This window comes from Pelobates fuscus, chromosome 5, assembly GCF_036172605.1.
Source record: "Pelobates fuscus isolate aPelFus1 chromosome 5, aPelFus1.pri, whole genome shotgun sequence".
NCBI lineage: Eukaryota > Metazoa > Chordata > Amphibia > Anura > Pelobatidae > Pelobates > Pelobates fuscus.
In genome coordinates, this window is record NC_086321.1 from 380,751,958 (window position 1) to 380,772,192 (window position 20,235).

General features: G+C 41.1%; 1 protein-coding gene across 6 annotated transcripts in view; it reads right to left on the bottom strand.

Annotated features, from left to right (window-relative positions):
* Positions 1–20,235, bottom strand: part of BAIAP2 (BAR/IMD domain containing adaptor protein 2) — a 141,016-nt gene that overhangs the window by 94,143 nt on the left and 26,638 nt on the right. For all 6 annotated transcript variants that reach the window (XM_063456319.1, XM_063456318.1, XM_063456323.1 and 3 more), the window contains exons 2-3: positions 8,409–8,484; positions 990–1,076 (exon numbers count right to left, since the gene is read on the bottom strand). In XM_063456319.1, coding sequence (XP_063312389.1) covers positions 990–1,076; positions 8,409–8,484 — 163 coding nt within the window. The remainder of the gene's footprint in view (positions 1–989; positions 1,077–8,408; positions 8,485–20,235) is intronic.

Consider the following 20,235-nt stretch of genomic DNA (forward strand, 5'->3'; position numbering starts at 1 on the left):
TACATGTTACTCTTTTATAAAAGGGTCTTGGTGCTGAAATTAGTGAATAACCTTGAGTGGGTCTAAAAACACGCCCCCTTTTTGTAAAGTAAGAATTCAAAGTGTTTCAAGATTACCGTAAATTCAAAATAACAACTGGAAAACTCCTTATAACCCAACTATGCATTCAGCTTGGCTAAACTTAAAATTCACAATTTAGTAAACAACAATGAAAGTAAAAACGGGAAAAGGGTGACGTTTAGGATTAATTACACAAAACCTTATCTAGCAGTATAAAAAGGACAAAAACAGGAAAATATAGGACCCAATACAAAGCAGAGACAGGGACCCTGGTGTGATGCAATGTACGGGTATTTTATTACTTTTAATGTCAGTAATTAATGGAAAATGAAAGCTTCTCACGATACATGTGCTTTTCTAGATCATTGTATAAGCTCTATAAAAAGTGTGATAACGAGATATCTGGTTCATCTAAAAAGTGTAATCCTAGATTGTTTAAGGACTTCGTGAATCAATTTAAAGGAGCACATGGCACATTCCTCCATCCAGACAGTCTCATGGAAGGTGTATTGTTTGGATCTATGGGAGCTGTAGTCCAGCAAGCCTCAGAAGTACACATTTGACCAACTATATATTAAAATGCTGATATTTCATTATCTCCATGAAGACAAAACCTCACAGCTCCAATTTAAGACATAGGAATGAATATTAAAGTGTTAATACAGGGTCATTTAAACACACATTTTGTATTGTGGACGTAGCTAAAAATTGTGGCCTTTAGAATTACAAAAACAGTTAGAAGAAACCTGGACAGGAATACAGAAAGGAGAGAATTTAGTGAACAGGAAACACCTAGAATGAGAAAGGTGATTGGCCAATGCCAGCTGAGGACATCCTCTGGAGCGCTAATAAAATCATGGTGATTTGGCGGTCACCTACTGGTTAACTTGTGTGGCTCTAGAATGATAGCAGTCAGCTGCCTCACTTACCAAGTTCTTTAGAGCCTTGGCTTTCACTGGCCAATTCTCCCATTTTTACCAGAGCATCAAAGTAGCCTTTTGCTGCAAACGTTACACCTAAAAAAAAAAAAAAGAAAAAAAAAATTTGACTTGTTTTTAACATGACAGCAGCACTTAAAAAAAATAATAAAAATTATATATGTATAAAAGCAACCCATGCCAACCCAAAATAGTGACAGAATCTATTGGGCAACATTGTCGGAGGCAGTGGATGTTAGACTTCACATAATCTAGATCAAGAAATGTATTTTAGAGCTGTTCAGGTGTCTGACATCAAATGAGTATCTGTAGATGTATATTACACCTGCAAACCTTTTCTCAGACCTAAACGGCTCGAAAATTAAATATCTTGCTGTTGACAAAGCATTGAACTAGTTTATTACGCCCACTTTTCCCTAAAACCCCCCTCCAAGTAGATACCCACCAAGACCAAATTAAAATATTATCTATAGCCAGCAATTTCCGCACCTTCTTGTTCTTAAATCTTAAGATTTGTAACTCAATGCTGACTAACCTCTGATATCAAACGGCACATCCGTGGCCTTCGGGAAGCGAGGCCCATAGTGTTAATTTGTTCTTGCAATTCTACATGTGAAACTGAATAAACAAAGAAGAAATATCCGCTTTGTATTCCCTCCGCCCTTTGCTAAAATGATCACTCTCTTTCTTGACTATACTGTAAAGCCCCAGAGATCTTTAGTCATATTAGTAGTACATTGATAGGACTAGAATTTGCTCAGAAGTCAGATTTAGGCGTTTCCCTGTGTGCTGTGGGTACACGACATTGATAGCTCTATTTGTTTTCCTGTAAACACCCAAATGTTTCCAGCTGACTTGTGATATCTATACGGAGACTCCTTTTCATTCAGGTGTGTTTTTCAAAGCTTGCCAAGGCGGCTGACAAATTTGTTTGCTTGGAAAAGCCAGGTAAGATCTTATTTCAACACGAACCATTAGTAACCCAATAGTCCGCTATATCCACAGAAAACCAGAAGCAACAGTTAAAAAAATAGGAAGAATTAACTAACTGTTACATTGTGCTCTGCAAAGTAGTGAAGCCCTGAATGTTTATTCTTCCATTGATTGCATTACGACTTGATAAGGAATACAGAAGTGGAAGGTGTTGTAATCGGTCTAGATATATCTACACAACTGTTGTAATAGGTCTATAGATCAATAGAAAAGTTAAAGATAGAGAGATCCTTCAGTTGCTCGGTCAAGATCTATCCCTCAATCTCTCTAGGAACAGGAGACCAAGAGATCTACGAATGATGGGCTTTTTACTGAAACCAGATTCTCCAGAACGTATTCTCCCTGAAGGCACTTCGAAGGATTCTATTCTAGAATTTTACAGTTTCCTACTAGTAGAGAGTCAATGATGCTACCTGACCTGGTTCAGTTACAAAAGGGAAAAGAAATACCCTAAGAGAGAGTTCTAGAATACAAAGTCCTTTACTCACTAGGGCTGAAAAGAAACAATACCATTGGGGACACAGATTTGGGAACGGCTACAAGATATCATTTAACGTACATATTTATCACATGACAAAGAAACCAAACAAAGACACAAAGTCGAACGACAAATACAAGCTTGTATATGCTTAACTAGATCAGCCGAAACAAAGGCGGCAGGCCATGTTTTTCACAGGCAGGAGCTGATTTACTGCTCCACGGTTAGTCTACATGGTTTATCATGCTTCACAAGTTTAATACAACAGCCAAACAAAATGCACGTTGGAAACCTGGGAAACCCCGTTCAATTCTAAGGGGGCAAAATAAATCCAGCGCAGATACCGTAGATTAGAATTTGATATGTATTTTCAATTTCACATCCAAAAAAAAAACTAAACTAATAAAAATATATATATACATACCCACCATTTTCTGCCAACATGATCACAACTATTTACAACAGTTAAAAATGTGAAAATGTGTAAGAATGCAGAAATAACGATAAATAATACTAACAAACATAGTTTTTGGGGTTAATAATAGTATAATAGATTATGGGAAGATTTTTAACTTTTGATGGTTTGTAGTGCAGGGAGCCTGTTCAGTTATGAATTCTGAATAAACACACATTCATCTTCAATAATTGTTATAAGGTGCCAAAAGGTTACCTGGTCTGAGAAAGCTGTGTGCATCTGTGTGATAAAAACCCTGTATGTGAGAGCGTGTCTACAAAGTAATGTTGTATGTGTGTCTATATGACAAAGGTAAATTGGTCTAAAGGACAACAGTGTGTGTCACGGTCTAAATGGAAACACAAAATACAGCGAGCATCGATATCAATGATTTACATAACTACTGTCCCAGAGAGGTTTCACCAACGAAGAGGTTATAGAAACACAATACAGACAATAGAGACAAGGGGACAAGGGATTTATAAAACTAAAAAAACAGTGATTATAAAAGCTTTGTTTAAATCTGTATTTCCTCGTATTTTTGCTGGATCTTTGCAAAAAGTTGTTGCATTAAAGAGAATCTGTCTGACATTATCACACCATTACTCACCGTGATTAGCACTAAAGGACAAAGTGACAAGGGATGCTTACTAGCGGGTGTGCAGGTCACTATTTTCTTGGGTGGGCAGGTGACATTTAGGAAGATTTAATACAAATTTTCAGAAACTGATTTGTTCACATTAATATTTAAATACAGACAATCCATTTCAGTGTTAAATACCCACAAAGACCGAATACTGAAACATCACAAACTACACAGTGTTAAAAAATATATGGGCTCATTATGAATCAAACACCTACAAATTAAAACAAAAACACACTATTATACTATATACTACCAGAGTGTTCCTAATTAGGAGAGACCGTTCCTATTTTGGGCCCAAATCCCTCTGCTCCTCTTTTCTAACCTAATATCCCTCTTTTCTAGGAGCTCCATATTGTTGGCGTGTCTGAGTGTATAACAGAGCTCCACAGCAATAATACTCCCAGTAATGCATCTGAGTGTATAACAGAGCTCCACAGCAATAATACTCCCAGTAATGGGTGTTTAAGCTATAATACGTGTGTTTAGAAATCAGTCTATAAATAACATGCATTGTTCGTTATAAATTCCATTTTAGTTCTATATATGGATATTCGTATGTTACCTAACATTTCTTAGCACAGCCCCACCTCTAGCTGCACCCCTAAAATTAGCAGGGCCCTCTTTGTCCATGTGAAATGTTGGAAGGTATGATACTATAACCCTCTCTACTGACATAGAAATCACAGCACCCAGTTCATACACAACAAGGGAAAGACATTTAGGCCAAACTAGTGAGACTAGACAATTACGAATACCACTGTTTTTTTTCATCTTCGTCACGGTCACCTAAAACAGGGATGGAAATCTCAACCTTTGTCATTCCAGATGTTGTGGACTACATCTCGCATAATGCTGGCAAAGTGTCATAGGAGACGTAGTGCACAACTTCTGGAGTACCAAAGGTTGCCATTTTGTTATCAGTTCTCAATACTTGACGATTTGTGAATAAACTGCACAGGGGCGAGTGTGGCACTGATGGAGAGGACCAGCAAGGCACACATGGTAACTATACTGGAGGTCACATAGTGCAGTAAACATGGGCACATTTGGCCAGCGTTTATCGATTACCTGTGGGGCTCAACAAAAAAAAATTGGGACAGAAACTAAATCAGTCTGAAAGGGGAAAACAGTAGAACTTTATTATTAAAGAGAAGACAATACACACATCACCTTTCTGATGTGGTCACAGTGTTTGCATACATCTCTCTCTCTCCTACAGGAAATAGATTAAATCTACCTTTCAGACATGTAAAGCTCATGGCTTTGGGTGATTTTACTCTTGGGTACCAGATGACAAATGATTAAAGCCAGGCCTTTTATATTTATTTATTGCTCTTAGTTTAAGAGAGACCTCACGAGCTTCATGCTAGTCACTAGAACAGGGTTGGCCCTAGAGGTGGGGGGTAAATAGGGCCATTGCAAAAAGCCAAAGCCTTGCATAAACAGAAAACTGAGCTGCTGTTTGGGATACACAGCTGAAGAGTGGGCAGATAAATCAAATCAAAGGGTAAGGTGGTGCAAGTACTGCAACGGACACCATGAAACTAGCTCACACCGGAGCCCTTGGAGGAATTCTACAAGTTCCAGGTTATGTTTCACACCGTGTAGCAAAATATCCCATTAAGGTACACAGTTCCAATTCATTTTTATTGAATGAACCACAAACTATAACACTACTACACTTTACAACCACAGCTGTAAATAGAATATCTATCCCAATACGGCTGTAAATAGAATATCTATCCCAATACGGCTGTAAATAGAATATCTATCCCAATACGGCTGTAAATATCTATCCCAATACGGCTGTAAATATCTATCCCAATACGGCTGTAAATAGAATATCTATCCCATTACGGCTGTAAATAGAATATCTATCCCAATACAGCTGTAAATAGAATATCTATCCCAATACGGCTGTAAATAGAATATCTATCCCAATACGGCTGTAAATATCTATCCCAATACAGCTGTAAATAGAATATCTATCCCAATACAGCTGTAAATAGAATATCTATCCCAATACAGCTGTAAATAGAATATCTATCCCAATACGGCTGTAAATAGAATATCTATCCCAATACGGCTGTAAATAGAATATCTATCCCAATACAGCTGTAAATAGAATATCTATCCCAATACGGCTGTAAATAGAATATCTATCCCAATACGGCTGTAAATAGAATATCTATCCCAATACGGCTGTAAATAGAATATCTATCCCAATACGGCTGTAAATAGAATATCTATCCCAATACGGCTGTAAATAGAATATCTATCCCATTACGGCTGTAAATAGAATATCTATCCCATTACGGCTGTAAATAGAATATCTATCCCAATACGGCTGTAAATAGAATATCTATCCCAATACAGCTGTAAATAGAATATCTATCCCAATACGGCTGTAAATAGAATATCTATCCCAATACGGCTGTAAATATCTATCCCAATACAGCTGTAAATAGAATATCTATCCCAATACGGCTGTAAATAGAATATCTATCCCAATACGGCTGTAAATAGAATATCTATCCCAATACGGCTGTAAATAGAATATCTATCCCATTACGGCTGTAAATAGAATATCTATCCCATTACGGCTGTAAATAGAATATCTATCCCAATACGGCTGTAAATCGAATATCTATCCCAATACGGCTGTAAATAGAATATCTATCCCAATACGGCTGTAAATAGAATATCTATCCCAATACGGCTGTAAATAGAATATCTATCCCAATACGGCTGTAAATAGAATATCTATCCCAATACGGCTGTAAATAGAATATCTATCCCAATACGGCTGACGGAGAGAAGTTCTATTCAATCCATGGGTCACATTTTCAGAGACTGGATTCCTTGGAAATCACAGAGAAGACAGAAGAGTTGCCATTATTGGAATGGTGAAAGCTTGCAGGTTGTTTAACTCACTGTATTTCCTGTTCAGTAAAAGGGAGGTAATGGGAATTGATTTACCAACCAGTTAACGGTCAGGAGTTTGCAGGAACTTTAAAGAATATACAGTTTAAAATGTCTCAAATTCGGCTACTTTTTAACACCCAAAGTATAATGCCACATGATGTAGGCCCATGTCACTACAAAGAAAAACTTTAATGAATACACAGAAAAAGGTTTTAAAAGATCCAACACTGGAGTTAAATAGCGTGCTTGCCGACTTCGGAGAGAATGTCCCCCTGTTATCGTTTGTTTAATCTGCAGGATGTAAGGAAGTGAAAGGCAGAGAGGACATGTCAGCACAGCACACGAGCAATGAAAGGGAGGCCAATCAGTGAGGTCTGTGAATGCAGCCCTGTAAGGGTTAAAGGATTAGAAATGACAATCTGTGTTCAATGAGCAAGGCTTTATCCTCCAGGCAGCTGACAGTGCTGCAAAAAGAGTGGGATGGTCAGACTGATGCAGGCTAATCTGAACAAAATGCATTTAATACACCGACTTGAATTAGCCAGCTCTGTGTAATCCTTATCGGCTTCATCGTGATCCACTGGGTGAGGCAAAAAATGAACTACATCCAAGACTAAGAGGTTGTTGAATCCGGATGGCTTATGCCTGCACGTTCTACATTTTTAAAAGTTTTTTTTTTTTTTTTAACGGCCAGAAAACAAAAGGGACATTCAAAGCTCTAGAACAGGCATAGGCAACCTTCGGCACTACACCCCCCATGATGCTTTGCCAGCATTATGTGTGTAAGCATTATGGGGGATGTAGTCCACAACATCTGGAGTGCCGAAGGTTGCCTATACCTACTTTAGAACATCTGATTAAGCTCTAGCACCCGGATTCCTCTCCTGAAACTTCAAAACAAAACACTTAGCCCTCAATGAACACTATCCTACCAACCTACTTTTCTACCCTACCCTTACATTTTGTGTCACATTACTCCACTCCCTCTAGAATGTAAGCTCACTGAGCAGATCCTCATTCCCTCTGTCCCTGTGTGTCCAACTCGTCTGGTTACAAATACTTGCCTGTTAGTCCACTCATTGTACAGCTCTACAGAACTTGTTGGCGCTTTACAAATAATAATAATGGTGAAAGAGAGAGTCTTTGGATATCATTTCACAATATTTGTGCCTGAGTGGAGCACAGTTTCAACCCCCTCATTAATTATTTTACAGAGATATAACATTTATGACAGTCATATTGACAGTGTTGGAGTTTCCCTAAAATTCCACAAAGTCAAAATATATTCCGAGCCAAAGTAGTGCCAGCTTTGCATTTTACCTCCGCTTGACATTTCATTACACTGGGAGGAGCGGCTGACATCAAGAAGTGTCGATCCCCCAGACATCAGTCACGGCTGTGAGGAAATTAGCGGTCTATGAAGGATCTAGTCGTCTTGCGGGATCCTCCATAGATGGCAATACTGTATTCTCACTCATGCGCGAGAGTACAGCAGTGACGTCAGCGCATGGAACTGAAACAACGGGAGCAGAAGAGGACGGCGCTGCGCGCTAGGGACAGGCTCAGATAAATAGAACTCACCACCTTTCTCTACCTCACCTTTCCCCTGGTTACCAGACTCCCAGCAGCTCTCATCTTCGAGAGTCTTTGCAAGTTACGCAGAAGTTGAGCGTTCCACTTTAACTGAACGTTTACTAGACTGGTAAATAAATGGTTATTTAAACAGGGGATGCCGACTGGCACCCCTCCAGTTATAGAGGTTTTGAAAGCTATATGTATCAATGCTCCATGACAATGAAATTCCACAGCAGCAGTTACATTGTGGCCTGGGCTCTGCTAGATGTACTATGGGATATGAAATGCAGACAGTGCAGGAAAACATGCAAAAGGTGTCCCGATTTACACATCACTTACTTGCCAAGGCTTTCTCATAGTTCTTCCCCATGGTGATGAAGTTCCGAAGGCATGGGTTAAACTGTTCCATAATTGTCTGAAAACATAAATAACACAATCAATGTAAGTAACATTACAGCATGACTGTGTGCAGAGTGTCTACTCTCCATCAGGATATACTGGGATTATTACAAGCACTCGTTAATATAGCGACATGTCCATTAAACACATCACTTGCGGACGGAACATATTTATATAAAGGTTTCGTTTTATTCTCAATTTTCACAGAATGACCAGTAGTACCCAGTGTGAGATCAAGGTCAGAATGACACCTATAAGATCCAAAAACTAAATCCACAACAGAAATGATATATTAAAGTGTAAAAAAATAAATAAAAAAATATATAAAGTAATTGAGCCAAACTTGTAAGTTACCAGTTTGATTGCGGATGTCCATAATCACAGGAAAATAGAAGGAAAGGTGATTGCGCAATATTACCCAGATTTTGTAGATAATCTCTAGGCTCTGAATACAGAAAACCAACATAGGGTAATACGTTTTGACACTAAGTAATGTAAGTGAGAGACTTAGAAAAACCTCACAATCTTTAGAGCATTTCGGAGTTTGGCAGGATACATCAATCAGATGTGCAGGTATCTGTACTTGGTCCCCTCAGGAGGTGTTTGCAGTCCTCTGTAAATCAGGAACCAGGTAACCAGATAAAATTAAAGTAAAATACTTTTATTGAAAATAAAAAGATAATAAAATACTAAGTAGCACAACGCGTTTCGACCCAATGCAATGGGTCTTCCTCAGGTGCATGTATAGTTACAACTGCATCAGTGGGCATTTATATATGGCAAACAATTTAACAAACGATTACAGGTGTGTGACAATAATCCCTCCTTGTTCTCCTTATATGGAGTGTTTCCGGCTTGTTTCTGTCTCCTCCAATATGTCCGTTGTTGTCCTTCATTGCCGTGTATTCGTCTTGACCTTTTCAATATGGTCATGCGTACCGACTAATTCCGATACGTCATTTCCGGTTTTTCGTTATAGCCCAAAATCGTCATTTCCGGTTTCGTCATTTAGGCGCCACTTTCGGCAGCCGAACAGGGGCGTGTTTTTTCATGTCTGCAATTCATCAGGGAAGGAGGGGGCAAGTCCGAGCAGCTCCATAATAGTATTAAGTCCATGTGGGAGCCATATTGGAAAAGGGAAAACGTAAGGTCAATAAGAAATAACACAATAAAAGATAGAAAATTAATTATAATCTAGACTAAAAAGGTAAAAATGTTAAAGTCTAGATATTGGAGGAGACAGAAACAAGCCGGAAACACTCCATATAAGGAGAACAAGGAGGGATTATTGTCACACACCTGTAATCGTTTGTTAAATTGTTTGCCATATATAAATGCCCACTGATGCAGTTGTAACTATACATGCACCTGAGGAAGACACATTGCATTGGGTCGAAACGCGTTGTGCTACTTAGTATTTTAATTTTTTTATTTTCAATAAGAGCATTTTACTTTAATTTTATCTGGTTACCTGGTTCCTGATTTACTCTACAGAGGACTGCAAACACCTCCTGAGGGACCAAGTACAGATACCTGCACATCTGATTGATGTATCCTGCCAAACTCAGAAATGCTCTAAAGATTGTGAGTTTTTCCTAAGTCTCTCACTTAGATTACTTAGTGTCAAAACGTATTACCCTATGTCTTCTATTTTCTTGTATATGTAAGTGCTACAAAGTGACTGTACACTTAGGTGTTTTTGCTGCATTCTACTATATTTCTGTTAATTAGCGCCACCCTTTTCCTTTTTTTGCATAATCACAGGAAGCTACCCAGTCCCGTAAATATATAAATGGACAGGTCTCGAGTAGTGATGTTGCGAACATAAAATTTTCGGTTCGCGAACAGCGAACACGAATTTCCGCAAATGTTCGCGAACGGGCGAACCCAGCGAACCGCCATAGACTTCAATAGGCAGGCGAATTTTAAAACCCACAGGGACTCTTTCTGGCCACAATAGTGATGGGAAAGTTGTTTCAAGTGGACTAACATCCGGACTGTGGCATGCATCTCTGTATTACACACAGTATCCCTGTATTACACTCAGTATCTCTATATTACACACAGTATAAGGGGGGGGACCTAATGTCCTCCCCTCTGGCCCCCACCCCTGAGCAGCGGGTGGGGGCCCTAAATACTAATAAGGGGGGGGACCTAATGTCCTCCCCCCTGGCCCCCACCCGTGAGCGGTGGGTGGGGGCCCTAAATACTAATGAGGGGGGACCTAATGTCCTCCCCCCTGGCCCCCACCCGTGAGCGGTGGGTGGGGGCCCTAAATACTAATGAGGGGGGACCTAATGTCCTCCCCCCTGACCGGCGGGTGGGGGCCCTAAATACTAAAGGGGGGGGGGCCTAATGTCGTCCACCCTGGCCCCCACCCCTGAGCGGCGGGTGGGGGCCCTAAATACTAAAAAGGGGGGGACCTAATGTCCTCCCCCCTGGCCCCCACCCCTGAGCGGTGGGTGGGGGCCCTAAATACCAATAAGGGGGGGGACTTAATGTCCTCCCCCCTGAGCGGTGGGGTGCAGAGCCCTCCATGGGTGAAGATGGATTTTTTTTTTTTTTAATTGCATCCGTTATGGTTTTTTTATTTGGCATTTTTTGGGGCTGAAAAGAAGATTTTAGAAGAAAGAAAACATCCAATGGTAAGTTTTTTTTTCTTTTTCTTTACAGGTTCTTAGTTAAAGGTCCCCTCCTCATTATTTTTAGGGTGAGAGTGGTAGGTAGGGGGATACTTTTTTTTGGGGGGGGGGGGGGGGGAGGGGATTAGGTCCTCCCCCTCTTACTTTTGCTTAGGGCCCCCACCCACCACACAGGGGTGGGGGCCAGGGGGGAGGACATTAGGTCCCCCCCCAAACTCAGGTTACTGGCTATGGAGGATAATGTATAATAAACACACAAAAAAAAAAAATGTATGCAGCTTCCGAATTAATCTAAATTGTATGCTGTCTAGGAGGTGGGAGGGTCTGGGAGGGAGGGTCTGCTGCTGATTGGCTGGAATGTGTCTGCTGACTGTGAGGTACAGGGTCAAAGTTTACTCAATGATAACGAATAGGGGGCGGACCGAACATCACATATGTTCACCGTCCGTGGCGAATGCGCTATGTTCACCGGGAACTATTCGCCAGCGAACCGTTCAGGGCATCACTAGTCTCGAGGTTACCTTAACTAGAACAAGAGATTCACCGATACTGACACCTACTTCAAATCAGACGCATTATTAGACAGTTGCACTCTCACAGTCGGAAAGTCCAGGAATTTTAGAACCCAAACATTAGTATGCTCTATGTATCTTCAGTTTCAGGAACAAACTCCACAGACTTGGCAAATGCATGATCCCAGACTTTATTGCAGATTGGAATTTTGCTTAACATCCACATGCAGTTAACATGTCTAATCTGAACACATGATTTCATCCATGAGAACTCCATCCTTCTAACACTGCCTGGACATTGGGATAGGTGGCAGAGCAGTAAATGGTGAGTTTGCTTTGACAGCCTTTATTCCCAGCCCTGGTAGCAGAATAACAGGGAGCCATTGTTTGTGAAGCCCAAGGCACAAACACCGTGTGAAAGTACTACGAATGAAATGTACAAAATCCCTGGAGAATGCCTTTGTAACTAGATTACCATGCATCATCTAATTTGTTTTACAGAATATGATTTTATCAAAAATATCTATAAAAAAAAAAAAAAAAACACTTACAAATATTATAAAAATGAACACATCACAGACAATGGCATTTTAAGAGTCAACTCGAATGCATTTAAATGAAACATCACGCATAACAAATTGATTTAATTGTGTCAAGGAGGATTTTCAAATCGGTTAAAGTGCTGTAGTTCTTCTTGTGTATGGAGTGTTCCTTTAAATGAATGCAATTGTTGTGAATGCTGCTTTGTAGACTTAGTTGAAGAGGGTAGGTCCCTGGGTACATTGTGCTGCAGTGGTAATATAGCTGTGACAGGCATTTCCATCATGCAAGAATTAACCCCTTAAGGACACATGACATGTCTGACATGTCATTATTCCCTTTTATTCCAGTTTGCTCCTTAAGGGGTTAAAGAGGACACTCTTGTAAAACACCAAGTGGGGATATTCCTGAGGAACCTGCAGATACGATTCATAGGACTTTGTAAAATGCCACCTGGAAAAAGACTTGCCGTCAATTAGACTGAAAAATACTGGGAGATGGTCTAGTGTCCTGACAGCCCATAAAGGTACAGACGGTGGCCAGTCTTCATTGAAGCACAGGTAAGGTGCTCAGATGGGTCATTTTTAATCACGCAAATACAGCCAGGGAAATTGCTCATGGTGGCTCCTACAAGGTCTCGCCATGATTAACATCCTGCCTACCATATGTGTAAATTACTACCAGACAGCTTGCACTTTTCATGGGCACCTATGATGGCCACAATATAGGACAGAAGTGGGCTGGTGAGGAAGCAGGCTGCGTCTGCCTATAAGGTGAGCCATGCTGACTGACTGCAGGGAAGGAGGTGAGAGCACAGCTCGGCAGCTCCATGCATGATCCTTGCACCTAGCCCCCTCCTGCATCCTAAAATCTGTCCAGTAGATGTTCCTGGGACACATTTACTGCCAGGACAAGACGCCAAAATGTACACGTTTGTGTGGCACCTATGCAGTTTATGTTTCTTAAAATTGAAAGTGGCCAAAAAAAATTTAAAAAAATGTTGAAATCACATTTTGCATTTGTTTAATAAACAGAGAGCAAAGTGATCGTGTCTTGTTTACATAACGTTCTAGAAAGCAATGTTATACACAACAGATTTTTATAAAACTCCAAGGTTACTCCAAATAATGTACTGCTGGCAATTGTGAGGTTTTTCCCTTCTTTTTCATGAAAATAGGATATTTTCTAAAAACACTTTTTTTTTTACTTTTTTTTTTTAAACCCATTCTCTTGCCCTCTAGATTCCTGGCAGTCACAGAGTGTCACGCACAGTACCTGTAGGGCTCAATGGAAGCAATACCAGAGTATGGCATGTTTTCACTATAATCTGGTAAACCAGGAGAGGGTAACAACCATTTAATGGTTGTCCTGTGTGTGCACATTTTCAGCTTGGCATTCTGGGAGGATTGTTAAACCATGAGATTTCAGAGCCATCTATTCCAAGATGGGAACACACTATGCTAAACGAGTGGGTCAACACATACCGGCAAAAGTATCTTAGGAACGCGCACGTGAGGGCCCCATAGTAGAGCATTGGTCGATAAGGGATTATACCTATATACACTAAACATTCACTACAACTGCTCAGAACCTTTTAGTGTAATACTTATAAACTGCAGCCTACAGACAGGTTTATCAGAAAACACAGTCAGCAGTTGCTGCACTACAACTCCCAGAATTCTGATATTAACAGAGCATTATGGGATATTGCAGTGCAACAGCGGCACTATTGAGATTCTTTTAATCTTGGCATACAGATTCCAAAAGCAAGTCATCCCTACATGGACGAGCAATCTCAACGCGTGCAAAGCAACAAAAGAGGGGGACAACCTATAGCATTAATGGATATTCTCTTTGACACAAGGCTGAGCAAGAGTCATAGATAAAGTTATTCAGAAACATGAGGTTGCCAAGGCGAGCAACCCTCGGTTTAATCTAGCCATTTTCCTACCAACAGGCAGTATGCTCACTACTTCTAACCAAGATCGCTGGTTCTGTCTCCCTGGTCTGAAGTTAAAACACTGCCAAAATAAATGCAAGCAGAGGGGTTAGAGAAAGCGGTGCTGGAGGCTTTGTCTATGGCGTGATCTCTTGGTTTTTGTGCTGTTACTAAGCAGCCCCATGCTGGTCTCCTGATTTCTTCATAGCGGGATTGCAGTGCGCATCAATGGAAATTGCATAACAGGACTACCGACTAAAAAGCTGTCTGCAAACGTTAAAGGGAAATGGTTTTACAAAAAGATGTTAGAAATGATTACCCTTTATGATACAGTGTCTTTTTCTGATCTCTGGAACGGATTAATTGGTTTTCAATGTATTCCTATGCGGAAACCACATTTCCGGAGAACGCAGGGTCACAAATGGACTGGACCTGCTGGTTTCCCTGTTTCCATGGCGGTTGCTGAACGCTCAGTACTTTGTACCATTTTTCAGAACATGACACTAAAAAATCTCAACCAAAATGTTCAAAAAGTTAATGTTAAGAGGCTCTCAAGGAACATCCACAAGGTTAAACATTAATTTATAAAGTTTATTTAGTGGTTGAAAGAACCACCACAACAATGTCTACGTTTGCTATAAAAACTACTGCGGGTTTCACCTTACTTACATCATCAATAAAGCGCCAAGATTATCACGGTGCTTTAACCCCTTAAGGACCAAACTTCTGGAATAAAAGGGAATCCTGACATGTCACACATGTCACGTGTCCTTAAGGGGTTAAAATGGTAAGCTATTTACAAACAAAAAGATGTAACCACAATCATGATAATCAAGTGCCGCCACCAACACCCCCCACCACAACTGCAATAACTATCCAGAAAGTAGAATAAAGTGAATGCAGATATATCTTAAGTGTCATTCTGCCTGTGCTGGGAAAAGTGAGTATGCAAAGGCAATAAAGTCGACAGCTTTTAGTGCTGGCGAGCATTTTAAGTGAGTGGTACTGGGGGCGGGAGGTGGGGTGGGTGTCAGAAAGGCCTGTATCATACACCTTGACTTTAAGTTGCTAATGGGCAGGTTGGTGCATTCTCCACACAGCCGTCAGAAGGAACTCAAGGAAATGAAAGCGCTCCTGGGGAGAAAGTCAATTCTGCTCGTCGCTGAAGCAGAATAGTCTATAATTTCATTTACAGGAAACAAAAGGACAAGTTTACAGGTTTCTGTGCAGAGAGGGAAAGTTGCAGAGTTTTCTGACACTCGGCTCATCAGCATTACTGGTACTCTGTTCTTGGATTTATTCTGGAAGATTGTAGCCAGAGCGGACCTTCGGAGAGTGCGACCTGTGTGATGGCACAAGGCACAAACTCATAATGTGTGCAGCCGTGACAAATTGCGGGGAGCACAGCAGCTAGAGGCCCTGCCGTCGGCGACAGGATATGCACCCCTGCCCATGATAGAGGCCCTGCCGTCACAGGGACAGCACACGCATCCCTGATAGGAGGGTGACAAATGACACATATAGGCCTGGTAAATGGCACACTAGTGAGGGCAGGGAGTGGAATACATAGGACAGGATAGGAGGACACACTGGCTTCGGTCAGCTTACTCTGCAGTTTAGCTCGTGTTTTTGCTGCCAAGTGCTGAACTAGTAATAAAAACACTAGGATTGGCTGATATGGTTTAGCCAATACCTGGTTTGTTAAGCACTCACATAAATTGAATACATTTTTATATTTGTATTTATTTAAAGAATTATTTATACAATGCATAAAGAAATGCCAGTAAATGAAAAACATTGTGTATATTAAATTAGAATAAGTTGGCCTCCAATGTGTCACATTAGGCCAAAGGATGGCTCTGCTTGTAACTCCAGGCCAAGAACACCACATGAATTGTAGATTGTAGTTTCTTCAACTCTTTGTATAAAGCAGGGTAATATTCTACAGTTCTTATAAATAAAAATCAGTATCTTGCAAGAACTGTCCACATGCATTTCACATCTTAACCCCCCACCCCCTCTACTAACATTGGGGTCCATAAACAGGCAGCTTGTTAGGCAAAAGGGGGAGGGAGAGAATGCATCACTGACCCATCTTCTTTTACTCCACCCACCAGCACACCATGCAGAGAACACTCCTAGTGGCATGAGCATGAATGGTCGCATAGCCGTGAATCTCCAGTACGAAGAGCGGCATTAGAACCTGCTATAATCGGAGTACTTAGCATAAGTTATCAACAATGCCACACAGAGGGCCACGATGTCCCAAAGAAGCAAACTCAAAGCTGCCAAAGCTAATAGAGCAGCCTTCTTCTTGGCGAGAGCCTAGGCATTGAAAGCCAAGGAAGGCCTCAACCCGAGCAAAGATGGCGGCGACTCACCCTAACCACCAGCATCACTAAGCTCCTACACGGAAGAAGGGTGATGGAATTCTCCACCTCCATGCAGGCCACCATCTCCAGTCAAATCCAGACACTGACGGCACAGGGAGATATAATAAAAAAAAAAAAAAAAAAAAAAATCGCCCAGATGATTTCCCACATAGAAGAATGCATTAATGAGTTTGCTGAAGCGCATAACTCTGGCAGAAAAGCTTCAAGAAAGATTAAATTTTGGCCACCTACAACTTAAAGCTTGCAGATACTCTACTCCCAACGGCACAGGTCCAACAGGGGTTCCTATTCCCTACACTCCCTGTCCCCTCTATGTGTTGGCATTTGGTATTAGGACAGACACAGACACTAGAGGAGTTGAAATACAAGGTAAAGAAACTCAGGTCAGTGCTTTTCCTGACAACATCCTCTTGTACATCACACACCCACAGCAGTCCCTACAGAGGTTAATGCATCTCATTCACACTTACGGCAAGGTTTCCCCATTACGCTCAACACGACCAATATATAGGCATTAAGCATACATTCCCCTTTGAGTGGAGAATGGAGACCATCAAAAACTTAGGTCTTACCATAACTAAAAACCCTGCCGACATGTTTGCAGTCAATCATATCAAGGTGCAGAAACATTGTTCACAACTTATGAGACAATGGAAAGCACTATTCCTAGCATGGACGGAACGTATACTAGCTTTCAAAATGCCTAGACTTAAGTACTTATTCCGCACTCCCCATACACGCACCGAATTCAGGATTTTTTTTTGTTTTTTTAAGACTGCCTACAAAGACCGATTGGACTTCATTTGGGCGTACCACAAACCAAGTTTAGCCAAAAGCTTGAGAGCTCCGACCAAAGTAGGTGGACTGGCGGTCCCAAATCTTCAGACTTACTACAAGGCCTCGATATTGGTAACATCACTGCCTCATGTAGCTCAAACCCCCAATGGGTTGATTTGGAAAATAAAGCACTTCACATAGGATAAACAACCTTCTATGGCTACCCACAGCCACAAGACCTAACTAAAGACAATCCCATCTGTAACAGTGCTGTTCCTAGCAGTGTGGGACAAACACAAAATAAAACTTGCCAACCCCTTCGACAACTCATTAGCAATGCCTATACTAGCACTTCTGTATATTATACTGATCTTTAGTGCTAAATCCTGGCACAATAGTGGTACCACGTGTCTCAAGAGGATCAACTTCACCCTTCTGAGACCTTAAGGACAAATTTCGACCTGGCCCATACATCACAATGCTCATACATTTAGTTATGTTCCTATTTGCATAGACAGTGCATGAACAATAAATAGCCCACTGAATCCCTCCACAAGTACCTTAAAAGGTTGCCACCCCAATGGAAACCTCTATCTAGGAGTTACCAACACTTATCAAAGTATATTTTCTTCGCTGAATCAAACCCTGCCCTCCACTGGGAACAAGAATTAGGATGTAGGCCAACGCCCCCAAAAAATTGAAAACTATAGTCAACGCTACACATGGGTTGGTAAAGTTCTCAGCACACTTTGAGCAGCACCGCAGGTACATGGTACCAACCAAGCTACACAAGCTCTAGAACACTTCATCCCTGATGTGTTGGTGTTGCAACCCAGAGGGGGGATGATGCTCCACATATGGTGGAAATGTGATCTCATCAAAAGTTTTTGGAATGCGGTTAGACTCTATTTCCCTTGTGATAGTAAGTCTATTGCTATTTATCCCATTGTCATATTTACTCTTGGACTTCCCAGCCAATATTCCAGCATACCAGAGGAAAATAGTACAGATCAAACTATCCGCACTTCAACTTAGAATGTGACGGCAGATAAGAACCATTCGGCCCATCTAGTCTGCCCCTGGCCTTATCTTATAATTAGGATAGCCTTATGCTTATCCACACATGCTTAAACTCCTTTACTGTGTTAACCTCTACCACTTCAGCTGGAAGGCTATTCCATGCATCCACTACCCTCTCAGCGCGAAAATCTCCCACACCTCCACTACTTTTGACATTGATAATAGTAGCCCAATGCATTTGAGGGGGCATGTCAATCCCTCTTCCCGAGCTATAAAGAGGGTGAGGAGAAAACCGCGTGGGATAGACCAACCTCGGACCTGAAGTGGGAGAGGGGGCTAGGTGGCCCGAGGCGTAGCGGAGGAGGCCTGGTACCATTAAGCAAACTGTAAGCCACCCAGGGTGAATTAGAACAGTGCGGCACTAAGCCATAGTGTTAAATTTTGTGCAGGTACATGTAGGGACTACACTTACCTGTATGAGTATTGAAGGCTATGTATTGCTTTTATTGTTGCACCCGTTTTCTGGCCTCAGCCAGGAGGGCTTACAATATCAAGAAGAACATTGTCCATTCAATAGACAACATTTAGATCAGGCTTTGACAACCACTGGTTGATTTGAGCTATATTCCACATTTATCTGTTTAGCAAATGGCTGCCTCACTATCCCATTACATCAGACGTATATTGTACCGTCTGTCCCCAGTGTCTGTCTGGGGTTAGTGTGTGGTGTGTCGTGATAATACCAGGCACAAAACGGCTTTTGCAAGCCAGAAAGAGTATTCCAGGCAGCGGATTGAAAGCAAAAACAAAAAAATTAATCTGGTATTAAGTCTAATTAGTTTTTAAAGAATGGTTGCAGTGATAGGGAGATAAAGTTACAGTATACAGAGTGAGCCTTTCTACATACAAAATATTTATGTGCTAGACACGGAGCAATGACCAGAACAAATAAAATGCTCTACTAGGAACAGGTTTTAAAAGTCGGATTCTCCACTTTGCTGTGCACTCCAGAAGAATTTAGTTAGCTCCTGGCCAGGTCACTTGTGCGTATTATAGGAAGCAATCACAGTAACATTTTTACATGACACCAGACGTGTAGCTAGAATTTTAAGCCATGCCCTTGGAAAACCGTCTGCCTGTATAGTTTCTAATAATGTCCTATACTGGCTGGATTCAGCACAGTCCATCTGCTCAGTTGTGAGAGGTGCCCCGGGGCATCAGAGCCGATTCTGGCCACAGAGAATGCACTGAGAGCATAGGCAGGTGCAGTGACCTTGGACTCTCCTTGAGTGCTCGTCCGTCAGAGGCAGTGACAATGCAAAACAATGCTATATACTGTAAATCCTAGCTCAGAGAACTCCCATCAGCCATCACAGGGATAAAACTGGACCAAATCAGATACACTCACATGATTTAAAAAAAAAAAAAGAGTTTAATGCTAAAGAGGCATAAGCCAGAAAAGTTACTCTTTCAGCGTCCATCAGAATAAAAATAAAAGAAAGCTCGTCGCAACGAACATAAATAACGTTAACAGTCTGAAAGAATGAAACGCAGCCCTCATTTGTGCTTGGGTATAAAGCCCATTAAGAAATCCTTATAGATACCATACAGGCAGAAAAATAATATCTATATAGCCATATCTATTTCACAAAATCACAGCTCATCTTTGCATCATGCATCCTTCATTAAAACACAGCCTTTTGGTTGCATGCCGGCATCCCATTAATAATCAGATGTGGACAGCCGCAGACCAGGAACGAGATTTGGCTAAATACTTTAGAGAGTGAGTGTGTTTTCCTTAGTTTGAAAATTTCAATTGTTTTCAATTTGGCTTTTAACCTTTTAAAAAAAAAAAAAAAAAAACACACCATCATCACCAAATTGACTAACTTCATGAAGCAGTTTTGGTGTATAGATCATGCCCCCGCAGTCTCACTGCTCAAT